The 20,142-nt window shown below is 57.0% G+C and overlaps 1 protein-coding gene across 2 annotated transcripts in view; it reads right to left on the bottom strand.

The window, feature by feature from the left end:
• Positions 1-10,283: 10,283 nt before the first annotated feature.
• DHX34 (DExH-box helicase 34) overlaps positions 10,284-20,142 on the bottom strand; it is a 29,435-nt gene continuing 19,576 nt past the window's right edge. For both annotated transcript variants that reach the window (XM_028129636.2, XM_028129637.2), the window contains exons 8-17: positions 19,338-19,531; positions 18,653-18,754; positions 17,715-17,954; positions 17,424-17,597; positions 16,990-17,107; positions 15,618-15,724; positions 13,077-13,367; positions 11,333-11,509; positions 11,006-11,144; positions 10,284-10,552 (exon numbers count right to left, since the gene is read on the bottom strand). In XM_028129636.2, coding sequence (XP_027985437.2) covers positions 10,419-10,552; positions 11,006-11,144; positions 11,333-11,509; positions 13,077-13,367; positions 15,618-15,724; positions 16,990-17,107; positions 17,424-17,597; positions 17,715-17,954; positions 18,653-18,754; positions 19,338-19,531 — 1,676 coding nt within the window. In that variant the 3' untranslated portion in view covers positions 10,284-10,418. The remainder of the gene's footprint in view (positions 10,553-11,005; positions 11,145-11,332; positions 11,510-13,076; positions 13,368-15,617; positions 15,725-16,989; positions 17,108-17,423; positions 17,598-17,714; positions 17,955-18,652; positions 18,755-19,337; positions 19,532-20,142) is intronic.

Raw genomic sequence — 20,142 nt, 5'->3', positions numbered from 1 at the left:
CTCCATCTGTCCCATGGGAGTCGGGCGGGCAGGCTGGGCATGATCAGCCTCCCCCGTGGAGAGTGGTGCCCACAGACCTGGGTTCAAATCCTCCCTCTGGGACATAATAGCTGTGGTACTTGGACAAGTGACTTCACTTCTCCGGGTCTCAGTTTCCACATCTGGAAAGTGGGGGTAGTCGCAACACCCACCTCACCGGTCTGTCGTGCTGACTAGCGGAGGTGTGGCGGCGGACGTGCTGAGCGCGGTGCCTGGCACGCAGTAAGCACTGAGTCAGGAGTCATTCTCTGTAACCAGAGAAACTGCAGCCCGGAGCTGAGGGGTGCCTGGAAACAGGTGAAGAGCGGAGGGAGCAGTTCTGAGACTCAGCGGCTGAGGTCCGGGGGGTGGGGGTGGAACCCGCGCGGTCCGAGTAACTGAGTGCGTCGTGGGGTCTGCTAGAAGCTGACGGTGGCGCATGATGTGCCAGGCCGTTCTAGGAGCTTTATCCCACCAACCCGGTAAACCCACCGCACGTCCCAGGAGGTGGGATAGTCACCGTCCGTTCCCCGAGGAGAAAACCAAGGCCCGGAGAGGTGCAGTCACGTGCCCAGGGTCACACAGCTGGAGGGTGTGAGTCTCCATTGCAGCGGTTCTCCACCTTCCTGATGCCGCGACCCTTTAATACAGTTCCTCGTGTTGTGGTGACCCCCAACCATAACATTATTTTCATTGCTACTCCATAACTGTAATTTTGCTACTGTTATGAATCGTCATGTAAATATCTGTTTTCCGATGGTCTTAGGCGACCCCTGTGAAAGGGTCATTCGACCCCCAAAGGGGTCGCGACCCACACGTTGAGAACCGCTGCTCTATTAGAACCAGGACTGCCTGGCAGCTTCGGAGCCTGTGGGCTAACCACTCTGCTCAATGGCCTCTCATTGTAAAAAAAAAATAGAGTCTAGCCCTAGCCGATATGGCTCAGGGGTTAGAGCGTCGGCCTGGGGACTGGAGGGTCCCGGGTTCGATTCCAGCCAAGGGCACATGCCGGGTTGCGGGCTTGATCCCCAGTGTGGGGCATGCAGGAGGCAGCCGATCAATTATTCTCATCATGGATGTTTCTATCTCTCTCTCCCTCTCTGACGTCAATGAAGAAATATATTTAAAAAAATATATATATTTTTAAAAATATAGAGTCACACCTCCCCCCCCCCCCCCCCCCCGCCCCCCAGGTGGCTCAGTTGCTTGGAGCATTGTCCTGTGCACAAAGGTTGAGGGCTAGATCTCCTGCCAGGGGCGTGCAGGAGGCAGCCGATATCTCTCTCTCTCCCCCCCTCCCTTCCTCGCTCTAAAATCAATAAAAACAGCCGAAACTGGTTTGGCTCAGTGGATAGAGCGTTGGTCTGAGGACTGGAAGGTCCCAGGTTCGATTCCGGTCATGTACATTGGTTGCGGGCACATCCCCAGTAGGGGGTGTGCAAGAGGCAGCTGGTCGATGTTTCTCTCTCTCGATGTTTCTAGCTCTCTATCCCTCTTCCTTCCTCTCTCTAAAATCAATAAAAACATATACATCCTTGAGTGAGGATTTAAAAAACAATAGGATTTAAGACTGTGATTTTTATTTTTTTAAAACATTTTTATTGATTTCAAAGAGGAGAGGAGAGGGGAGAGAGATAGAAACACCAACGATGAGAGAGAATCATTGATCAGCTGCCTCCTGCACGCCCCCTACTGGGGATTGAGCCTGAAACCCAGGCATGTGCCCCGACCGGAATCGAACCCGGGACCCTTCAGGCCGCAGGCTGACGCTCTATCCACTGAGCCATACCGGCCAGGGCGACTCTGTGATTTTTAAAGGGCCCAACGCGAGCTGGTTTCTGTGTTAGATACCGTTTGGGTGACTGGTTAGTGTTGACCTCTCCCCAAACGCACCAGGACTGACGGGGGCTGGATGAGGAATAGACAGCAGGAAGGGCTTCCACCCGTGCCCCCCACCCCGCCCTTGAAGGCCTGTGGGGACGGGTTCTGGGGAGGGGGCCGCGCTGGACCCAGGCGCGCACGCAGCCTCTGCCCGCCTGACCCCTGGGAACAGGGGCGCTGCTGGGGGGGAGGGGCCGCTGCCCTCCCCCCTCCGCCCCCACCTTCTCCCGCGGCTGGAAATGCCTCTCACTTAATTCTCTCTAATTAAACCAATTGGATGTGCCTGGGGAGGAGGGAAATTGGGCGGGAGGTTAATTGTCACTAAAAATACCTCGCCCACTTCCTGGGGTGAGGACCCCGTGAGTTCCGGGGCAGCGGTGAAGTGAGCGGGCTGAGCGGGACGGCCCGGGGGGTAAGTGGGGACCCCCACGGGGTCTGCGGTCCGCGGGGTGGCCCGGGTGGGCAGGGCCCGGCCGTCTGGGGGTGGATGCCTGTGTGACATGGTGCGGCGGCTGCGGCTGCGGTGACTTAGGACGCTGCGCCCGTGGGCTGCTGTGGGGAGGGCTGTGGGGCCAGTGGGCGCCGCCAGGGCTGTGGCCACCGCTGCGCCTGCTGCTGAACGGGGTGTGGGTGTCCCTGAGGGAGGCCTGGGTCCCTGGCTGGCTGGCTGGCGGCCACGCTGTGCCTTGGGGGAGGTTGTGTGTGTGTGTGACTTGTTGACTCTGGGCGTTGCTGTGTGTGTCTGGCTGGGAGTGTGCGGCCACCTTCGGTGTCCATGGCAGCGTCTCTCTCCGTGTGGCTTGGAGCCGCCTGTGGATTGTGTGTCCAGGACACTGGGACGGGGCCCTCGGGCTCAGACGCCAGCAGGGCCCCCGGAGGGCGCTGGGGAGCCTGGGAGGCGCCTGCGTTGTAGCAGCTTGGCTGAGATGCAGTTCACACCCAGTGAAACCCACCCACCTAAAGTGTGCGCTTGGACGGCTTCAGATCCGTGGCAGAGCTGTGCCCGTGTCGCCACAATCAGCCAGAAAGAAACCTTGTACCCTCGGCAGACACCCCCTCCGACCCCCAGACCTAGGCAACCACCAGTCCAGTTCCCGCCTCTGTGGATTCGCCTGTTCCGGCATTCCATGCCCACGGAATCTTACGATGCAGGGTCTTGTGTGGCTTCTCTCACTCCGCGTGTTTTCACGGTTCATCCATGTGGCATGTCAGTGCTTCATCCCTTTTCATGGCCGAGTAATACTCCACAGCCTCGGAAGGATTTTGAGCAGATAAAGGATAGAGTTGGGTGTGTGCTTTGCTCCGTGGGCTGCCACGTGGAGGGCGGGTGAGAGGGAGTGTATTGGTTGAAATGTGTCCCCAAAGAGATATACTGAAGTCCTGATTCCAGGGCCTGTGACTGATGGGGAAAAAGAGACATTTTTGGGGGTTAGCAATCTGAATCTAGTCACTGCCCCTTTAATTGTCTGGTCCTGCAAGACCTGTTTACTCCCATTCCAGAGAGGCCATAAACCATCCCCAGATGAAGTTATCAGTGCTGGCGCCAGGCCACGCCTTTGGTTAAGGTTTCAAAGCCCCAGCACCTGGGGCTCTTTAAGAACTTGCATAGGGGGCAGGGAAACCCCATATTTGGGAGACAAAGGACTGGGAAAGATATAAAAAGGGACAGCTTCCTCCATGTTGTTGCTACAGAATTTGAGAGAGATAGTCTGCTCTGAGCCCGCTGGCGTAATCATCTGTGTAACTCCATTTCTCTAAGCGTCGCTTGGTTTTTCTCTGGTCTCCTGTAACGTGACTGTGCCCTAATTTGGAAATTGGGTCTTTGCCGATGACGAAGTTAAGACGAGCTCCTAAGATGGGCCCTAATCTAGTGTGACTGTGTCCTTACAAATCAGGGGAACTGGGGTCCGACAGGGACACAGAGAGAAGGCCAGTGACGACAGAGGACTGCAGCGATGCAGCTGTGAGCTGAGCCGAGGGACACCGCTGGCCAGCCCAGATGCTGGAAGAGGGGGCGGGGGGGGACTCCCTGCAGGTTTCAGGGGGGCATGGCCCTGCCCATGGATCTTGATTTTGGACTTCTAACCTCAGGAACTTCCAGAGAAGTTTCCGATGCTCCGAGTCGCCCACGCATGGCGCTGTGTCTGGCAGCCTTGGGAAGCTGACACGGGAGTGAGTGGGGCTGGGAAGATGGAGGAGCCAGGCCAGGGCAGGGAGGTGGGAGGGGAGGAGGGGGCAGACTCAGAATCACTCAGGAAGTTGGGCGGAGAAAGAATATCAGGAAACAGGGCCACTTTTCAGAGAGGAGGGCGCCATCAGAGTAACGCGTCACCTGACGTTGCTTGTCCCGCCTGCCTTGAGCTGAAGTTCCCAACAGCTCATGGCAGGCGGGGAAAAGGCAAAACACAGCTGAGATGAGGACGACGAAGCTGAGGACCAGAGACTCCCAGGTGCAGGTCACCATTGACCTTGAAGGAGCAGTTTCCGGGGAGGGGGAGGGGAAGGGGGAGGCAGAGGCCTGACAGGGAGGGGGTGGGAGACTGGGAGGTGAGGACGGAGTGCTCCGTGTGAGCCCACAGGGTTCATTCCGGGCGAAGCCTGGAGACAGCCCCAGGTGTATTTCATGATGGTCAGCAAACTGCATTGTGGTCCATCCCAGATGAGCCCAACGAGGGAATGGCGACCCACAAGCAAAGGATAAAGCTCTTGTTAAAAAAAAAAAAAGAAAGAAACAAAACTTAGGGATGGATTGGCTGCAGTCAGGAAGAGGGGAAGAAAAACCTGCATCATCTACGTCTGTGCTTGGATTTCTCCCTTGAGAAATGGTCCCATTCCTCTCTGATGTCACAGCTGAGTGACCGACCAGCACATCTTGGTTGCCTTTCGGGGGCATCAGGGGTGATTGCAGCTGCTGGGTGCTGAGCATGTGTGTGCTGGGTGCTGAGCATGTGTGTGCTGAGCCCTGTTCTAAGCACATGTGTTCGACGTTCACAGCTCTGTGAGGTGGGACTATTATCCCCATTTCACAGATGAGGAGACTGAGGCAGTGGGGATGACAGTGCCTTCCCTGCCCATTCCCAGCCCTGGGGGTCTCGGGTGCAGCAGCGACCGGAGCCATGGCTGTGCCCGATGCACACAGTGAGCACCACAACACTCCGTGGAGAGGAAGTAAAGACCTTACACATGTGTTTTGTTTTTCTTTGTTGGTTAATCCTCACCTGCGGATATTTTTCCCATTAATTTTTAGAGAGACTGGAAGGGAGGGAGGAAGGGGGGAAGAGGAGAGAAACATGTGAGAGAGAGACATCCATTGGCTGCTTCCCACATACGTCCTGAGCCTCCGACCCAGGTATATGCCTCTGACTGGAATTGAACCCGAGACCCTTCGGTGCAAGGGCTGATGCTCTAACCACTGAGAACACTGGCCCGGGCATTAAGTACGTTTTTTATAAGGAGAGATATACCATATTCATGGATTCAAAACTTGGAAGGTTTGAAATATCCACTTGTCGGTTCTCCCTAAACATCTGTAGAGTCGAGACAACCCCAGTTGAAATCCCAGTGGGCTTTGGGAGAAATGGACGAGCCGATTCTAAAATTTACATGGAAATGCATAAGACCTGGAACAGCCACAGCTATTTGGGCAAAGAACAAAGTCGGAGGCTTTGCACCCCCTGACTTCAAGTTTCCTGTAATCTATGGCAATCAGATGGTCCCGGGACAGCCCAACACACGGATCAACGGATAACGCCCAGGAATGGACCCGCGTGGATCAATTTATTTTCAGTAAAGGTGTCAAATTAATTCAAAGGGGAATGAATAGTCTTTTCAGCAAATGGTGCTGGAACAACTGGACATGAACATGAAGAAAAATGAACCTCGACTCTTCATTCACATTATACACAAAAACTAACTGGGAATGGATCATGGACGTAAAGGTAAAATCTAAAACTATAAAACTTCTAGAAGAAAAAAAAAAAAAAACAGGAGAAAAACGTCATGACCTTAGGGGTAGGCAAAGATTTTTTTTTAGCACACAAAAAGTACAAAAAATAAAAAATTTTAAATAAAATTAATAAAGATAAATAAGATAAAGCAGGTACAATCTAAAAATAAAAAATAGGATTAAAAAATAATTTTAAAGTACCAAGTAAAAGTGATAAATTGAATTTCATCAAAATTAAAAACTTCTGATCTACAAAAGACACTGTTAAGAAAATGAAGGCCCTGTCCTGGCTGGTTTCGCTCAGTCATTGGAACCTTGGCCTGAGCACCAAAGAGTCGCAGGTTTGATTCCTGGTCGGGGCGTGGGGGAGCACGTGTACCTGGGTTGCAGGTTTGATCCCTGGCCCCGATTAGGGCGCATGTGGGATGCAACCAATCGATGTCTCTCTCATCGATGTTTCTCTCTAGCTAGTTGGTTAGAGTGTCATCCCCCCAGATACACCAAGGTTGTGGGTTCAATGCCTGGTCAGGGCACATACAAGAATCAACCAATGGATGCATAAATAAGTGGAACAACAAAAATCGATGTAACTCTCTTCTTTCTCTCTAAAATCAATCTATATAAAAGCCTAAGCAACCATTAGGACCAGTCGTCATGACACACACTGACCACCATGGGGCAGACACTCAATGCAGTGCGCTCCCACAGCCAACCTCCCGCGGTCCCTCCCCCGGGCTAGGCGAGATGGTCCCTATCAGCCCCAATTGCCAGCCAGGCCGAGGGACCCCACCCATGCATGAATTCGTGCACTGGGCCTCTAGTAAATAAATAAATAAGAATGAAAAGACAAGTATAGCCTTAGAGAAAATATTCACAATATATATATATTTGATAAATATATTTACATTTAAAGAAATATATAAATTATACTGCCCAACTGGCATGGCTCAGTGGTTGAGTGTCAACCTATGAACCAGGAGGTCATGGTTTGATTCCCTCCGCATCAGGACACATGCTCTGGGTTCCAGCTCAACCCCCAATAGGAGGCATGCAGGAGGCAGCCGATCAGTGATTCTCTCTCATCATTGATATTTCTATCTCTCTCTCCCTCTCCCTTCCTCTCTGAAATAAATAATATATATATATTTTTTAAAAGAAATATTTATAAACTATATATTTATTATATAAATAACTTTCAAATCAATAAGACAAAGAGACAAAATATTTAATATAAACTACAAAAAGCATATAAATGGTTAATAAGCTCATGAAAAACTGCTTGACACCATTAGTCATAAAAATGCCATTAAAACCAAAATAAATATCATTAGAACGGCTTAAACAACAACCACTGACAATCCCGTCAGTGTGTGCATCTCAGACTGCTGGCGGGAGCACAGATTGTAGACCGACTCCGGAAACCAATTTCAAAGAATCTGCTAAAACGGAACATGCGCGAGTCCCACGGCCCAGCAGCTCCTGGACACAGGATCCACCAAAACGCACGCGTTCGTGCAGGTGCCGTGTCCGAGCAGCATTTCTGTAACGGGAACCACACCAACTCCCATCGACAAAAGAAAATACAGGGATTCATTCTCACAACAGAACCAAAACCACAGCTCCATGCAACAGATGCTGAGCAAAGGAAGAGCGGTTTTTTGTGTGTTTTGTTTTGTTTTTAAGTTCTAGAATGATCCACACCGGGCACTGCTGTTAGGGGCCAGGCTGTTGTTTGCTCCGGGGGGCTGGGCTGGATGCTGGAGGCTCGGGCATGTCTCATTTTCTGGAAGAATTCACCAAGCTGTTCACGTATGATTCGAGCACCTTCCTGTACGCTGTGCTTCAAGAGAAAGTCCTAGAAGACTGGAAGGCACGCACACTGCGTTTGGAAAGATCCTGCTGAGTCGCCTGGCGGAGAAGGGGAAGACGAGGTGGAAGGAAGTGCGTCTCCCGCAGACTCGCCAGCAGTGGGCGCCACCAGTCCTTCATCTGGGCCCATCGACGGGTGGAAACCGGTGTCCCGGGTTTACTTCATGCAGTTGTGAGAACGGCGAAGCCACAGCCCCGCCTGCAGTTCCGGAGCGTGTCGGACAGACATCTCTCCCGGAAACGATGGGTGAGAACTCGGTGCTGTTTAGGGCCACAGAGTTGGCCCTGGAGGGGCTGTGAGCCCTGCGTTTCCTCAGCTCTGGCAGCTGCCCTGACAGCCCTCTTCCAACAGGTTCCTCCAGACTCACTCCCGAGGGATGGAGGGGTCAGAGACCAGGAGATGCTGAAGGCTTCTGGGTGGACACTGGATGGCCTTCCTCTGCAGCGCCCTCCCCTGTCCCTCAATGTACACACACGGAACTCTGGGCCCGGCCAGGTGACGCAGGAGGTCAGAGCGTCATCCCCACACTCCCAGGTTTCTGGTTCCATCCTGGGTCAGGTCACATACAGCAATCAACCAATGAGTGCATAAGTAAGTGGAACACATTGGTCTCTCTCTCTCTCCTCTCTCTTCTCTCTTCTCTCCTCCCTCTCTCTCTGTCTCTCTCTCTCTCTCTCTCTCTCCTCCCTCTCGCTCTGTCTCTCTCTGTCTCTCTGTCTCTCTTTCTCTCTCTCCCCCCCCCCCACCCTCCTGCCCATAGACCTCTTTTTATTTTACGTTTTAACATGGAGAAGGAGGAAAAGCAAGGCCAGTCCTGACAAGCCATAATGCCCTTGGATTTGGCCGGACGGGGGGTGGGGACAGCTCTGAGGTTAGTTTCTCCCTTCATTCCGTCATTTCTGTTGTTAATACTTGGGGTTGAGAACACAGAAGAGAGTTAGAGATTTGACAACCAAAAAATGGAAGTCTTAAGAGAGTCAAGTCACCTTAAAGCCAAAAGATACGCAGCGGGCGGAAAACGTTCATAACGTCTAGGGTGAAGCTCGAGACCCAGACGTATGAAGAGCGATCACAGACCGTGAGGAAATGACAGGGCACCTGGGAGAGCCAGCACGGAACACACGACGGGCCCGGGATAACATGCGAGGATGCGGCTCACTGGCAGTCGGGGGCAGACAGTGACCGGACAGCCTGTAGGAAGGACATTTGGGAGAATCCATCCATGACCCGTGAATATGACCGGTGGTCCCACTTCCAGGATCTGGCCTCCCGATACGCGTGTATCTGCAAACTACACAAGTGCACGGGGAGTCACGCCGGCCCTTTGTGGGAGCAGAAGAGGAACCGTCTCCCCAGTTCAACGTGCAGACGCACAGGCGCTGCGCCGACTCAGCGAGCTCCCGGCGTACCCGGAGTGCAAGCTGCAGACCAAGGTGGGGTAACCCCACGTTCTGAAAAATGAAGGCGTTCTATTTCCACACGACGGGTCACTGGTTACACCAGGCGCGATGGGATGACGCACAGCCGACTTGCCCTGGAGACCAGTGAGGAGGGGCTGATCCGGTCCCTGCGTGGGAGGCAGGGCCCTGGGGTCAGACTTTGGGCCTATTCTAAAGGGGGAGCCGATGGGCTTGGTCAAGAGAGTCCGTGTAGGTGGGAGAGGGGCCGGATGGCGCGAGGACTTGGGCCTGAGTGCGTGGCGCCGCACTGTCTGAGCCGGGGCCGACCTCTGGTCTGGGGAACACACAGATCCCAACGTAACGCTCAAGCATCGGGGTGGGCGGAGGGGCCGGTGGAGAGGGGAGAGGGACCGACAGAGACGTATGTGAGATAATGGCCGAGTGAATGGAGCGTCAGTTGTAAGTGACCTAGTGGGAAGGGGCAGCCCAGGGACTCCGGAACCGGCGTGGGCTGGGTTACACCTGATGCCTGTTAGGCTGCAAGTGTCCAGGCCAAGGAGGCAGCGGGACAAGGGAGCCGGGGTCCAGGACGTGGTCAGGCCCGGGGACTGGATGAGCTCACGGGGAGGTGAGTGTGGACAGAGAGAGGCCAGGGCAGGGTAGGGCCGGCCACATCCCGGTAGGGAGGCGAGGAGGGGGGAGCAGCGGCTACCAAGCGGGGCTGCAGGGATGGGGCCACATCGACGGCAGGGAGGCCCTCGGCCAAGGCAGGAGGCACCTCAGGGACCGGGAGGCATGGCTGGGAATCCGGAGGCGACGGCTGAGAGCTGCCCACGGGCCCTGCAGCAGGACGGCAGGGACCCTGTCGGTGCAGCCTGCAGTCCCACGTGAGCACGGACACCCCCTCCCGGCCAGCTCTGGAAGTGCACAGCACCTCGAAGTGGATGGGCCGGTGCAGCGTCTCCCAGTTCAGCGGGAGCAGAGGCCCTGAGCACAGACTCAGGCCACAGCAGGGCCAGGGACACCGAGATCCTGTCCCGGGACCTGCAGTCCCTGCTCGGCCATATCTACCCCAGGACCCCAGGGCCAGCATGAGAGCAAGACTACGGGAGGACCCGCAGGGGGCGCCGCACCTGCTGGGTGACAGGAGTAGGCTTAAAGGTCGGGCTCAGAATGTCAGACTTTATTCATACCCCTCCCCACTGAGTGTGTGTGGGGAGGGGCATCCAGACTGTAGTTCTGAGGGCAGGATGGGGGTTCGGGTGGAGGCCGCAGCCCTGCCCTGGGCTCCCGCCCGCTGGGCTCACACATGCTGCCTGCGGTGCCGCAGCACCTCCGTGGGCGTGAACAGGAAGTCTTTCTGACAGGCCTCGCAGTGGTAAGGCCTCTGCAGGGCAGACGTCTTCTGCTGGGGCTCGGGGGCGGCTTCCTCAGCCCCTAAGAGAGAGGAGAAGGGGGGCTGAAGGGGTGCTCCACTGCAAGCTCTCACCCACCCAAACCCCGGGCACCCGAGGGGAATCTAGTTCTGCCTCCTCCAGGAAGCCTTCCTTGATTAACACATGTGCACAGACTGAGAGAGCCCTGGGCTGGTCCGTGCACTGCAGCACCGTATTGGGTCTGCCCTGTGCAGCATCCCTGGCTAACAGCAGTGGATGCAGCTGCGGTAGCGACAGCTGTGGGACAGAAAAGAACAAGAGACGCAGCCAGAGAGACAGAGGCAGAAAGAAATGAGTAAGTGGTAGCCCTCCAGGCCCTCCCCAACCCGGGCTCCAGGGTCTCTGTGACAAAAGCCAGAGGGTTGAGGAGGTCCTGTGTCCAGAGAAGGCTCAGATACACAGGAAACCACCCTGGGACGGACAGATGCCCCGCCCCCCATGGCCACGGCCTTACCTGGGGGGCCGGCCGGCGGGGCCTCGGGGCAGGTGTTCTCGTGGGCGATGCGCTCCAGGGGCGTGAGGGGCATGTGCAGGCCGCAGTGGGGGCAGGTCCAGAAGGTGCGGAGACAGTCGCTGTACAGATCGGTGTCGCTCTGCAGGGGGTACGCTGTGTCAGGGCTTTGCCTCTGCCCCTGCCCCCCAACAGCCAGTCTGGTTCCCTTCTGAGAACCCCCAGGTGGCAGGCCCCATCCTGAAGCTACCCCTGGACTAGACTGAAATGTGGCTGGGGGCTCCCTAAAACCCCATGTTCAGGGGCAGGAGAGTGAGGGGCCACGCTCACCGTGAGGCAGTTGTAGGTGAGGAAGTCGGTGACTGCGTAGCCCCCTTTGGTGGGGTGGGGGGACAGGGTGGAGCTGCCGAAGAGGCCGGGGAGGCTGGGGGCGGTGGTGATGGTCTGGGGTCCCACGTAGAGGTTCTGGGCTTCAAGGCCCGTGAGCCGCCGGAGAGTGTAGGGGACCTGCGGGGAGAGAGGAGAGAGGGCCTCACGCTGTGTCGCCGGCACCTTTGCCGGCAGCCGCTCCTCGCCTCGCTTCCCGCAGCCGGAGCCTGGGGGCCAGAGCAGGAAGCCGGACCGTGTTCCATGCAAGCAGCCGGCCCTCCACTTCCCCGTCCCTGCCGGCTTCACGGCCAAGACGAAACGGAGTTCAGGAACTTTATTGTTTGGCTTGAAGACCAGCAAGTCAGACACGACAAGACTGAAGACAGAGGGGATTAAGACACACGCACAGCAGTGACTGGCCCAAGTTCTTTGAAAAGCATCTCCCAGAGGTTAGCTTCCTGTCCAGAGTAAGACAAGAAGCGATTGACTGGCTTCCCGGTTTAGCCGTCAGACTTGAGTGTGGAGATAATGCTGAAAAGCACAAGGCTCGGTGTCTGATCACACAGAAACTGCTGACAGTGCAGCTAAAAATGCAGAGGCATCAGCCAGTTTGGATGTAATAACCCTGACGTTAAGGCTGGCGTAATGGCTGTGGCTCACCTTCAGTGCCACGTCCTGGTGGTTACCTGGCCACGTTTAAGGCAATTCACATTTGGTCCGGGGGCCGGAGGGGGAGATGAACGTTTTAGGAGGTCAGGCCGGAAGATGAACGTTTTAGGAGGTCGGCCTCTCGCCCACTTAGTATAGTTGGGAACCATTCACGTCCTGGTCTGTGCTCAGAAATCAAACATCACATTTTCAAGGGAAGAATCCCAGAAAATTGACTATGTTTTAGAGATTTACCATCATTGCTTTTTCTTTAATAATGTTTTGGGAAAGTTGAAAAAAGGAAAGAAAAAACTGATAGATTCTGGGAGACCTTATCAGAGCACCAGGATCCAGCTGTGCCTGAAGTCCACCTCTGGGCTTGTCAGTCATGGGGCCAATTGCTAAGCCAATCACAACAGGTTTCAGACACTCATGACCAGAGCCTTGTCTACAGCAGGCCTGACGTCCCAGGCCTCTCCCCTGCTCCCTCCACTCGTGGGACCACACCCAGACCACAAAGCTGGCCTTTAAGTCTGGCGGCCCTGCCCCTCCTTCCCCCAGCATGTCAGCCTGTTCCTCTTTCTCTGGTTCACTGGGTCCCTCCACTCCTCCAGGAAGGCATCCTGGATTACACCCTCCTCCCCTACCCCTGCCACACGTAGTAAAATCAGAATCAATTCTCGACTCCCACTTAAGAGGGGGACTGGTGTCGAATCTGCTCTCCAAATCTGTCTGCTCTCCATGAGTAGGTACCTCACAGCCCCCTCACACCCCACAAATCCTACCTGTAACCGGGGCAGCTGCACTGCACACACAGGAGCTGCTCTATAAGCATGCACCGAATCGGCTACGGCTAAGAGTGCGATCTCTGGAGCCAGGCACGGGGTCAGATCCTGGCTCCAACCCTCACCAGGTGTGACCATGGGCTTGTCCAACCCTCACCAGGTGTGACCTTGGGCTTGTCATCACCTCCCTGTGCGCACATCAGGTGAACTGGAAGCTGCGGTAGACGGCCCCCCACCCTCTCCCCGCCCCAGCCAAGGGTGGCGGTGGGTACCTTGGCTGCTGTGAACTGCAGCAGCTCTCTGCTCAGGGCCACCACCTCCTGGCGGTTGACCGGAGCCTCCTCCTCTTCCTCCTCCTCTTCTTTCGCCGGCTGCCCCCGACGGGCCTGATGGGCCAGCTGCCGGTCCAGGGCACTTTCCCAGCGGGCACGGAGCCGCAGGGAGGCCGCCAGGAGCCGGACTGCACTTTCACTGTCGGCAAGCTGGAGCTCCAGCCAGCCATCAGCCACCAGGCGGGAGCAGTCACCATTGGTGTCCAGGGACCGACTAAACAGCAGGAGGGACTGGAAGAGACGAGGCAGAAAACAGGCAGTGGGTGAGGGGCCCCCCACTCGCTGGGTTCTGGCCCAGCCATTCATTCATCCATCCATGTATCTGTCCATCCATCTACCTGTCCACCTGTCCATCCATCTACCTGTCCTTCTATCCACCTGTCCATCCATGTATCTGTCCATCCATCTACCTGTCCATCCATCTACCTGTCCTTCTATCCACCTGTCCATCCATCTACCTGTCCATCCATCTACCTGTCCACCTATCCATCTGTCCATCCATCTACCTGTCCTTCTATCTACCTGTCCATCCATCTACCTGTCCTTCTATCCACCTGTCCATCCATCTACCTGTCCTTCTATCCACCTGTCTAGCCAATGTATCCATTAATTCCCCCACCCACCTACCTGTCCACCCACCTACCTGTCCATCCATCTACCTGTCCATCCAATGTACCCATCAGTTCCCCCACCCATCCACCTGTCCAACCATCTACCTGTCCATCCATCCATCCACCCCACCAACAAACATTTACCACACGCCTACTCTGTGCCAGGCACGCTTCCAGGTGCTAGAGATACGACTGTGAACAAGAAGACTGAGTCCCTGCCCCCATGGAGCTGACATGCCACTTGGACAGACAGGCGGATAAAGCGCAGAGACAGAGGGTGTTCTAAGAAGGAGGGTAGTCGTTACCCGAGGTGGGGCAGACAGCTGAGGGGACGTCCACATCTTCACAGGTGGGGTTACATGCATGTCAACCCTCCTCAAATGATGTCCCTAACACTCTATATACGTTTTCCCTCAAATATACGAACAAATAGTAGATGCTAATTAATGGGCTGCACGCTGAAGTGCTTACGGGTGAAGGGCACTGATGCCGGAACTTACTTTGAAATGCAGCACAAAACTGAAAACTCACCTACTGAAATGGGTGAGGACCAGTGTGTCATCAAGCAAAAGACCCATGTCCTTTGGCCCTGGCCGGCTTGGCTCAGGGATAGAGCGTCGGCCTGCAGACCAAAGGGTCCCAGGTTCGATTCCGGTCAAGGGCACGAACCTTAGTTGCAGACTCCTCCCTGGCCCGGGCCCTGGTCGGGGCTCGTGCAGGAGGTAACCAATCGATGCGTTTCTCTCACATCGATGTTTCCCTCTCTCTTCCACTCTCCCTAAAAATCAATGGGAAAATATCCTCAGGTGGATTATAAAAAAAAAAAAAAAAAAGACCAACGTCCTTTGAAGGATCTTGGAAATGAGGGTATGAGTGCTCCCCATACTCTTCTTTCAACTCTTCGGTGTGAGAATCACAGTGCTGGGGAAATTTCTAGGATGGGCGGGGGGAGTGGATGTTTTGGGGCTGGGAGATGGCCGGGAGGGTCCAACATGCATTCTGTCTACTCTGTGTGTGTCTAAAACCCGCCACCATGAACCACCTGTGCAGGGGACGGAGGGGAGGCTGAACTCCAGGCAGCGTCTCCACCGGCAAATCCTGTGTTCCCCCCGAGGTCCGCTGACGGCCATCGCTCTGCCCTGGCCCCTGAGCCTTCCAGATGATAGGATAGGATGGGCTCCCTGCTTCGAACAGTGTCAGACTCTGTCCCAACTCTGCTCCGAACCCTTGCAGGGAGGGAGGCGGGGCTTCAGTCTCACCCGCCTCCCTGACCTCCTCTTTCTCTGACCTTGTCTCTCTGACCTCATCTCCAGCAATTCTTCTCCTCACTGACTAACTGTTCCAGCTGTTCCCTGTGCAAGCCAAGCCTGCACGTGCCTCAGGGCCTTTGCACTTGCTGCTTGGACACTTCTCCCAGGACTCCCTATGGCTTCTTCCCTCTCTCCCGCCCTCCCTTCAGGTCTTTGCTCCATCGTGCCTTCTCAATGAGGCCCGTCCAGATTGCCTTATTTCCTACTGGAACCTGTCCCGTACCCTCCCCCTCACCCTCCCCTCCCCCCTCCCCCCCAACCTCCTGGCCCGATTCCTTTTAATTCCCTGGGACACTCATTTAGTGCTGTCCTTTGTTCATTGCTATTTTCCGCCCTCCCCTGCTGGACGTCAGCTCCAGGAGAGCAGGGACCGGGTCTTGCTTAGTTCACCGCTGTTCCCAGCACCTTCTATAGCTCCTGATACACAGCAGGCGCTGCTACAAGAACGCACTAATGGAAGACAGCAGCCGACCAACAGCCTGCGGCCGATGCCTGCAGCCAGCCGGGGAGGTGACTCCTCGGGCCCAAACCCTGGACGCAGCCGCCACCCCAGGACCCACCTGGAGAGCAGGGATGCGGACACAGTTCACCAGGTACGGTTTGTTGGTCTCCAGCAGGGAGACGAAGGTGAGGAGCTGGTGCCTGCTGCTCATCTTGTCCTTGTCATCTGGAAGGATCAGGAGGACGCTCAGGCCCCCCCTGCCCCCCGCTGTCCCACTCAGACCCTCACACGCGCCCATCCCCCGGGGCTGCCTGTCCCCCCGCCATCTAACCATCCACAAGAAGATGCTCACGTGTGTGTAACGAGAAAATATCTGTGACTTAGTTTTAAACACTTTGTCATAATGAATGTGGCTTTGGCTATTCGGTGACACTGAGAAATATGGTCAGTTTTGTTAGGAGTGAGAACAGCACGGTGGTGATGCCAAAAACAGTCGTCATTATACTAAGTGATGTGACGGCTGAAATGTTTCAACTGCTCCAGCAAAAAGGAAGAAAAACTAAACGGTCAGAAGTAAGGGTGGCAAACGCTGACAGCCAGGGAGGGTTTGTCTACTTGGGTGACAGAGTACAGAAATTCTCAAAATTAAAAAAATAGAAGGGAAATTGGCCGGGTGGCTCAGTGGGTTACAGTGTTGTCCCGATGCCCCGAGGCTGTGGGTCCGATCCCTGACCGGGCACATGCTGCCCAGGGGTCCTCTCCCCACATACTGCATAGAGGCAGCCATGACTGCATAAATAAGTGGAACAACAAATCAATGTTTCTCTCTCCTTTCTCTAAAATCAATAAAAAATTTTAATAAAAATGAAAAAATGTAACAGGAAAAGGGTACACTGACTAGGAATTTACAGCAGTTAAAAATTAGAAAAGTTTCCAGTTCTATCTTTGTTTAAAATTACAAACCTTATCTTTTTGAGGTAGTATTTACCATTTTAGTACAGTGTGTCCCTTTGCCGACAAACAAGGAGAAAGTGAGCTGCGTCCCAGCGCTCAGACAGAGCGCACGACGAGCGGCAGGTCGCAGGCAGGAAGCCTCGGGGAGGGCTGGGCGGCCCCCTCCTGAGGGACACCCCGGGCTGGGACCCGCCTGGCCGCTCAGGGAGGCGGCTTTTCAGGCTTGGATTCGACTAGAAGTTAGGCTGGGTCCACGCCTGAACTCTGCCCTCCATGTCCACAGGGGCCGGGAGAGGCCTAGGGCAGCACCAAGCCAGGAGTGCACAGCCCGAAGGACAGATCCCGGGACAGCTGGACACTCAGCCCCTGGCACCACCCGCTGAGGCCCGCCCACGCCGAGCAGGTAAACTCGCCACAGCCCCCCAGCCAGGGCTAGCTCTGGGGACCTCCCGGCCTGCATGTCCCACCTCAGCAGCCCCAGTGAAGGCCAAGTGTGGGGCGGTGTAGAGGGGTTCGCTCCCCACTCGGCTCAGTACCTCGGCTCCCTTCAGCGCCCCTGGCCTCCGGCTCCTGCGTGTGCAGCACCTCGGGGCTGCTGGCGAAGACGCACGTGGGGTGCAGCACGGTGCCCTGCTTGGCCTGGGTGTGGAAAATCTGGAGGCCAAAGGGAGGCGCCAGGTGACAGAGGCCCTCGGACGTGCTCTGCCCTCTTCCCGCTGCCCTGCCCGCAACGCTTTTCCTCCACCCTCTTGGCCAGGTCCCCCCTCCCATCTCAGCCCAGAAGCCCCTTCGGGAAGGCCTGCCTGGTCAGGGCCCCTCTGTGCTCCCCCACTCTGGGTCCGCTGTCTGGGAACAGTGTGCCGCCCCCACCGGACTGGGAGCCCCACACGGGCAGGGCCAGGGCTGTTTCAGTCAAGGCCACGTCCCAGCACAGAGCAGGCGCTGGGAAGGTGTGCTGAGTGAGGCCCACCTGGTCCGAGTCCTTGCGGCCGCTGTTGAACGGGTCCGGGATGGCGAGCTGCGGGTAGAGGCCCCGGGCCAGCACCAGCTTCAGCAGCGCCATCTGGTCCCGGGTCAGGGCCTGGGCCGAGCTGGCGGCTGCCTGCAGCTGCTCCAGGTTGTGCCGCAGCTTAAACTTCACATCCTGTGGGAACATGGGGAGGGGGGTCCCATGGGGCTTGTACTGGGACACCTGGACCCCAGAGGTTCTGTAGACTGCTGGGGCCACACCCTGTCCCCTCAGGCCCCCATGGTGCCCCACCTGGATGTCCACGTTGTCGCTGGCCGCCCGCGAGGCTTTGCCCCGGTCCTCGTCGCTGGAGCAGCCATCCTCCTCCTCCTGCAGCCGCAGGACCTTGCGCCTGCGCCCCCCACCCTCCTCGTGCTGGCGCTTCAGCTGGTACAGCTCCCGGCGCTCGCGGCGCTGCTGCAGCCGGCTGTAGCTGTCCCCCGGCTTCGCGGCCTGGGTCCCGGCCAGCAGCCCGTGGTCCTCCAACAGCTCCTGGGGACGATGGGCCCAGTGAGGGACACGGCGCAGGCCGAGTGGGCAGGCTCTGGACCCAGACACATTCAAGAGAGGGGCCTGCCACTCGCCGGCGAGCAATGTCCGCCTTCTGAGGCACAGTTTCCCTCAAACGGAAAACGGGGCTGCTCCCCATACCTCCCGCTAGGGCTGCTGGGGCTGAAATGTGCCGGGTGAGAACCACCTTTGCACGGCGCGGGCGCAGATGACCGCTCCAAGAAAGAGCACTGTCGCTGCTGTTGGCTGTTACTTCCCCGGCTCCAGAAGCACGGCTGAGGCCCAGAGAGGCCCAGGAACTTGCCCAGGGTCACGTGCTAGCAAATGGCAGAGCTGGGATTTGCAGCTGGGATGTCTGGCTCCAGATCTGGTGCCTCTGCGCTTGCTCCCAGCACTCAGCCTGAGCAAGCGCACAGCCAGCTCCGCACCCCTGGCCCGTGAGGATGCAGCACGTGACCGCGGACCCTGTGCGCCACCCCCAGGAGCCCTCCTGGATTTCCACCCCCATCACCGGCTGGCGGGGGAGGAGGGTGCAGGGTGGGACCCTGACCTCGGTGTTAGAGAAGGAAAGAGGCTGCATTCCAGAGTGCGCTCAGGTGCCCTCACTCTGTCTCGCCCCCACCCTGGCCTCCCGGTCTGCCTCAGCGGGGCTGGCCCCCACCCCTGGTCCTGAGCCTCACCTTGAACTGGCGCCGCAGGTTGGCCATCTCATACAGCCGATGCTCCTCTATGCCCCGGCGGCGGCACCACTTACGGGAGTTTCTGCTCCGTTCAGATTTCACCTGGGTGGGGGCAGATGCCAGGTGTTGGGGCCTGACCAGCCGAGGGAGGGACGGGGGGCTGACCTCCTACCCAGACCACCCCAGTATGGGCCTGAACACCAGCCACTGGGAGATGCAAGGCAGGTGGAGACCTGTCGGCCCTCCATGACACCGGCTTTCTCCCTTCCAGGTCTCAGCCCCACTGCCCCTTCCTCCAGGAAGCCCTCCCAGACCACACGGGTCAGACACCCGCTCCAGGCTCTCTCAGCCCCTTGCGCTCCCCATTGCAGCCTAGTCTGGGTGGTCACTGTCTAGGGACAGGTCTGACCTCCTGCACTGGACTGTGAGCCCCAGGAGGGCAGGGCCAGGCCCAGGGGGCGGGCTCAGGGAGCGTGTTTTGGGATAAACAGGTGCTACCCCAGGAGTCTGGTTTTAATGGGCACTCGAGAAGCCCAGGTTCCCCTTGGGCCTGAGCTCTGCACGTGCTGGTACAAAAATGGTGGAGTCCATAGGCTGGGGGAGGGGCATGAGGAGGAGCCACAGCCGCAGGGAGGCCCTGACTCTGTGCCTGACAGCCAGACAGGGGTGTCCCCACCGGCCTCACCTGCACCCAGGTGTTGAAGACATTGAAGAGCGTGAAGGGGTCGCCCAGGTCACTCTCCAGGGGCCGCCGCGCTGCCGCACCTTCCGGGTTGTTCTGGGCGCTGCGGGTGAAGGGCGACTGGACGCTGAGGGCGGCCGCGATCGTGAGCACGGGCTCCGCCAGGTGGAACATGGAGCCCAGGATCAGCATCTTCCCTGGGGGCGGGCAGCGAGCTGAGCCTCCCCATCCTCCCTCCCTCCCTCCGGCTCACAAAGGGCCTCGGGAGCCAGATGGACACACTGTGCTTTCAGTCACATGACCTTGGGCAAGGCCTCAGTTTCCCCATCTGTAGTTGGAGACAAGCACGGTCCCCGCCTCCTCGGACACGTGGGCACCGGCTACACACCGGCTACTGCTGCTTTCTTTCCTCCTGGTCCCCAGCCCCCTCCCCATGGGCCTGGCTTCCGGTTCTTCCCGGGACTCGTTCTGACCCGCCACGGCACTGTCCTCCCCAGAACGCGACCGCACGCCAGCTGTCCCCTGGTCTGCCTGGCACCCAGCAGGCGCTGCTGACTTTTGCACCATCGCGGTGTGAATCTCTCCTGCCATCTTGATTTCATTCAAGGGAGAGGCGGGGAAGATGGAGAGGAGGATAGAGGGAGAGACGGGGAGGAAGCAGGAGCCGGGGGGAGGGGGTGGGGGTGAAGGGGGGGCAGGGAGGGACAGAGAGAAGGAAGAAAGCAGCAGGAACAGTATCCCCGTGGCGTTTCCGATGCTCAGGCTGCTCCCGCCTGCCCTACAGTCAGTGCCTGTACGTCCAGCATCT

This window comes from Eptesicus fuscus, chromosome 21, assembly GCF_027574615.1.
Source record: "Eptesicus fuscus isolate TK198812 chromosome 21, DD_ASM_mEF_20220401, whole genome shotgun sequence".
Taxonomy (NCBI): domain Eukaryota; kingdom Metazoa; phylum Chordata; class Mammalia; order Chiroptera; family Vespertilionidae; genus Eptesicus; species Eptesicus fuscus.
This window is presented reverse-complemented; position numbering and strand designations above follow the sequence as displayed.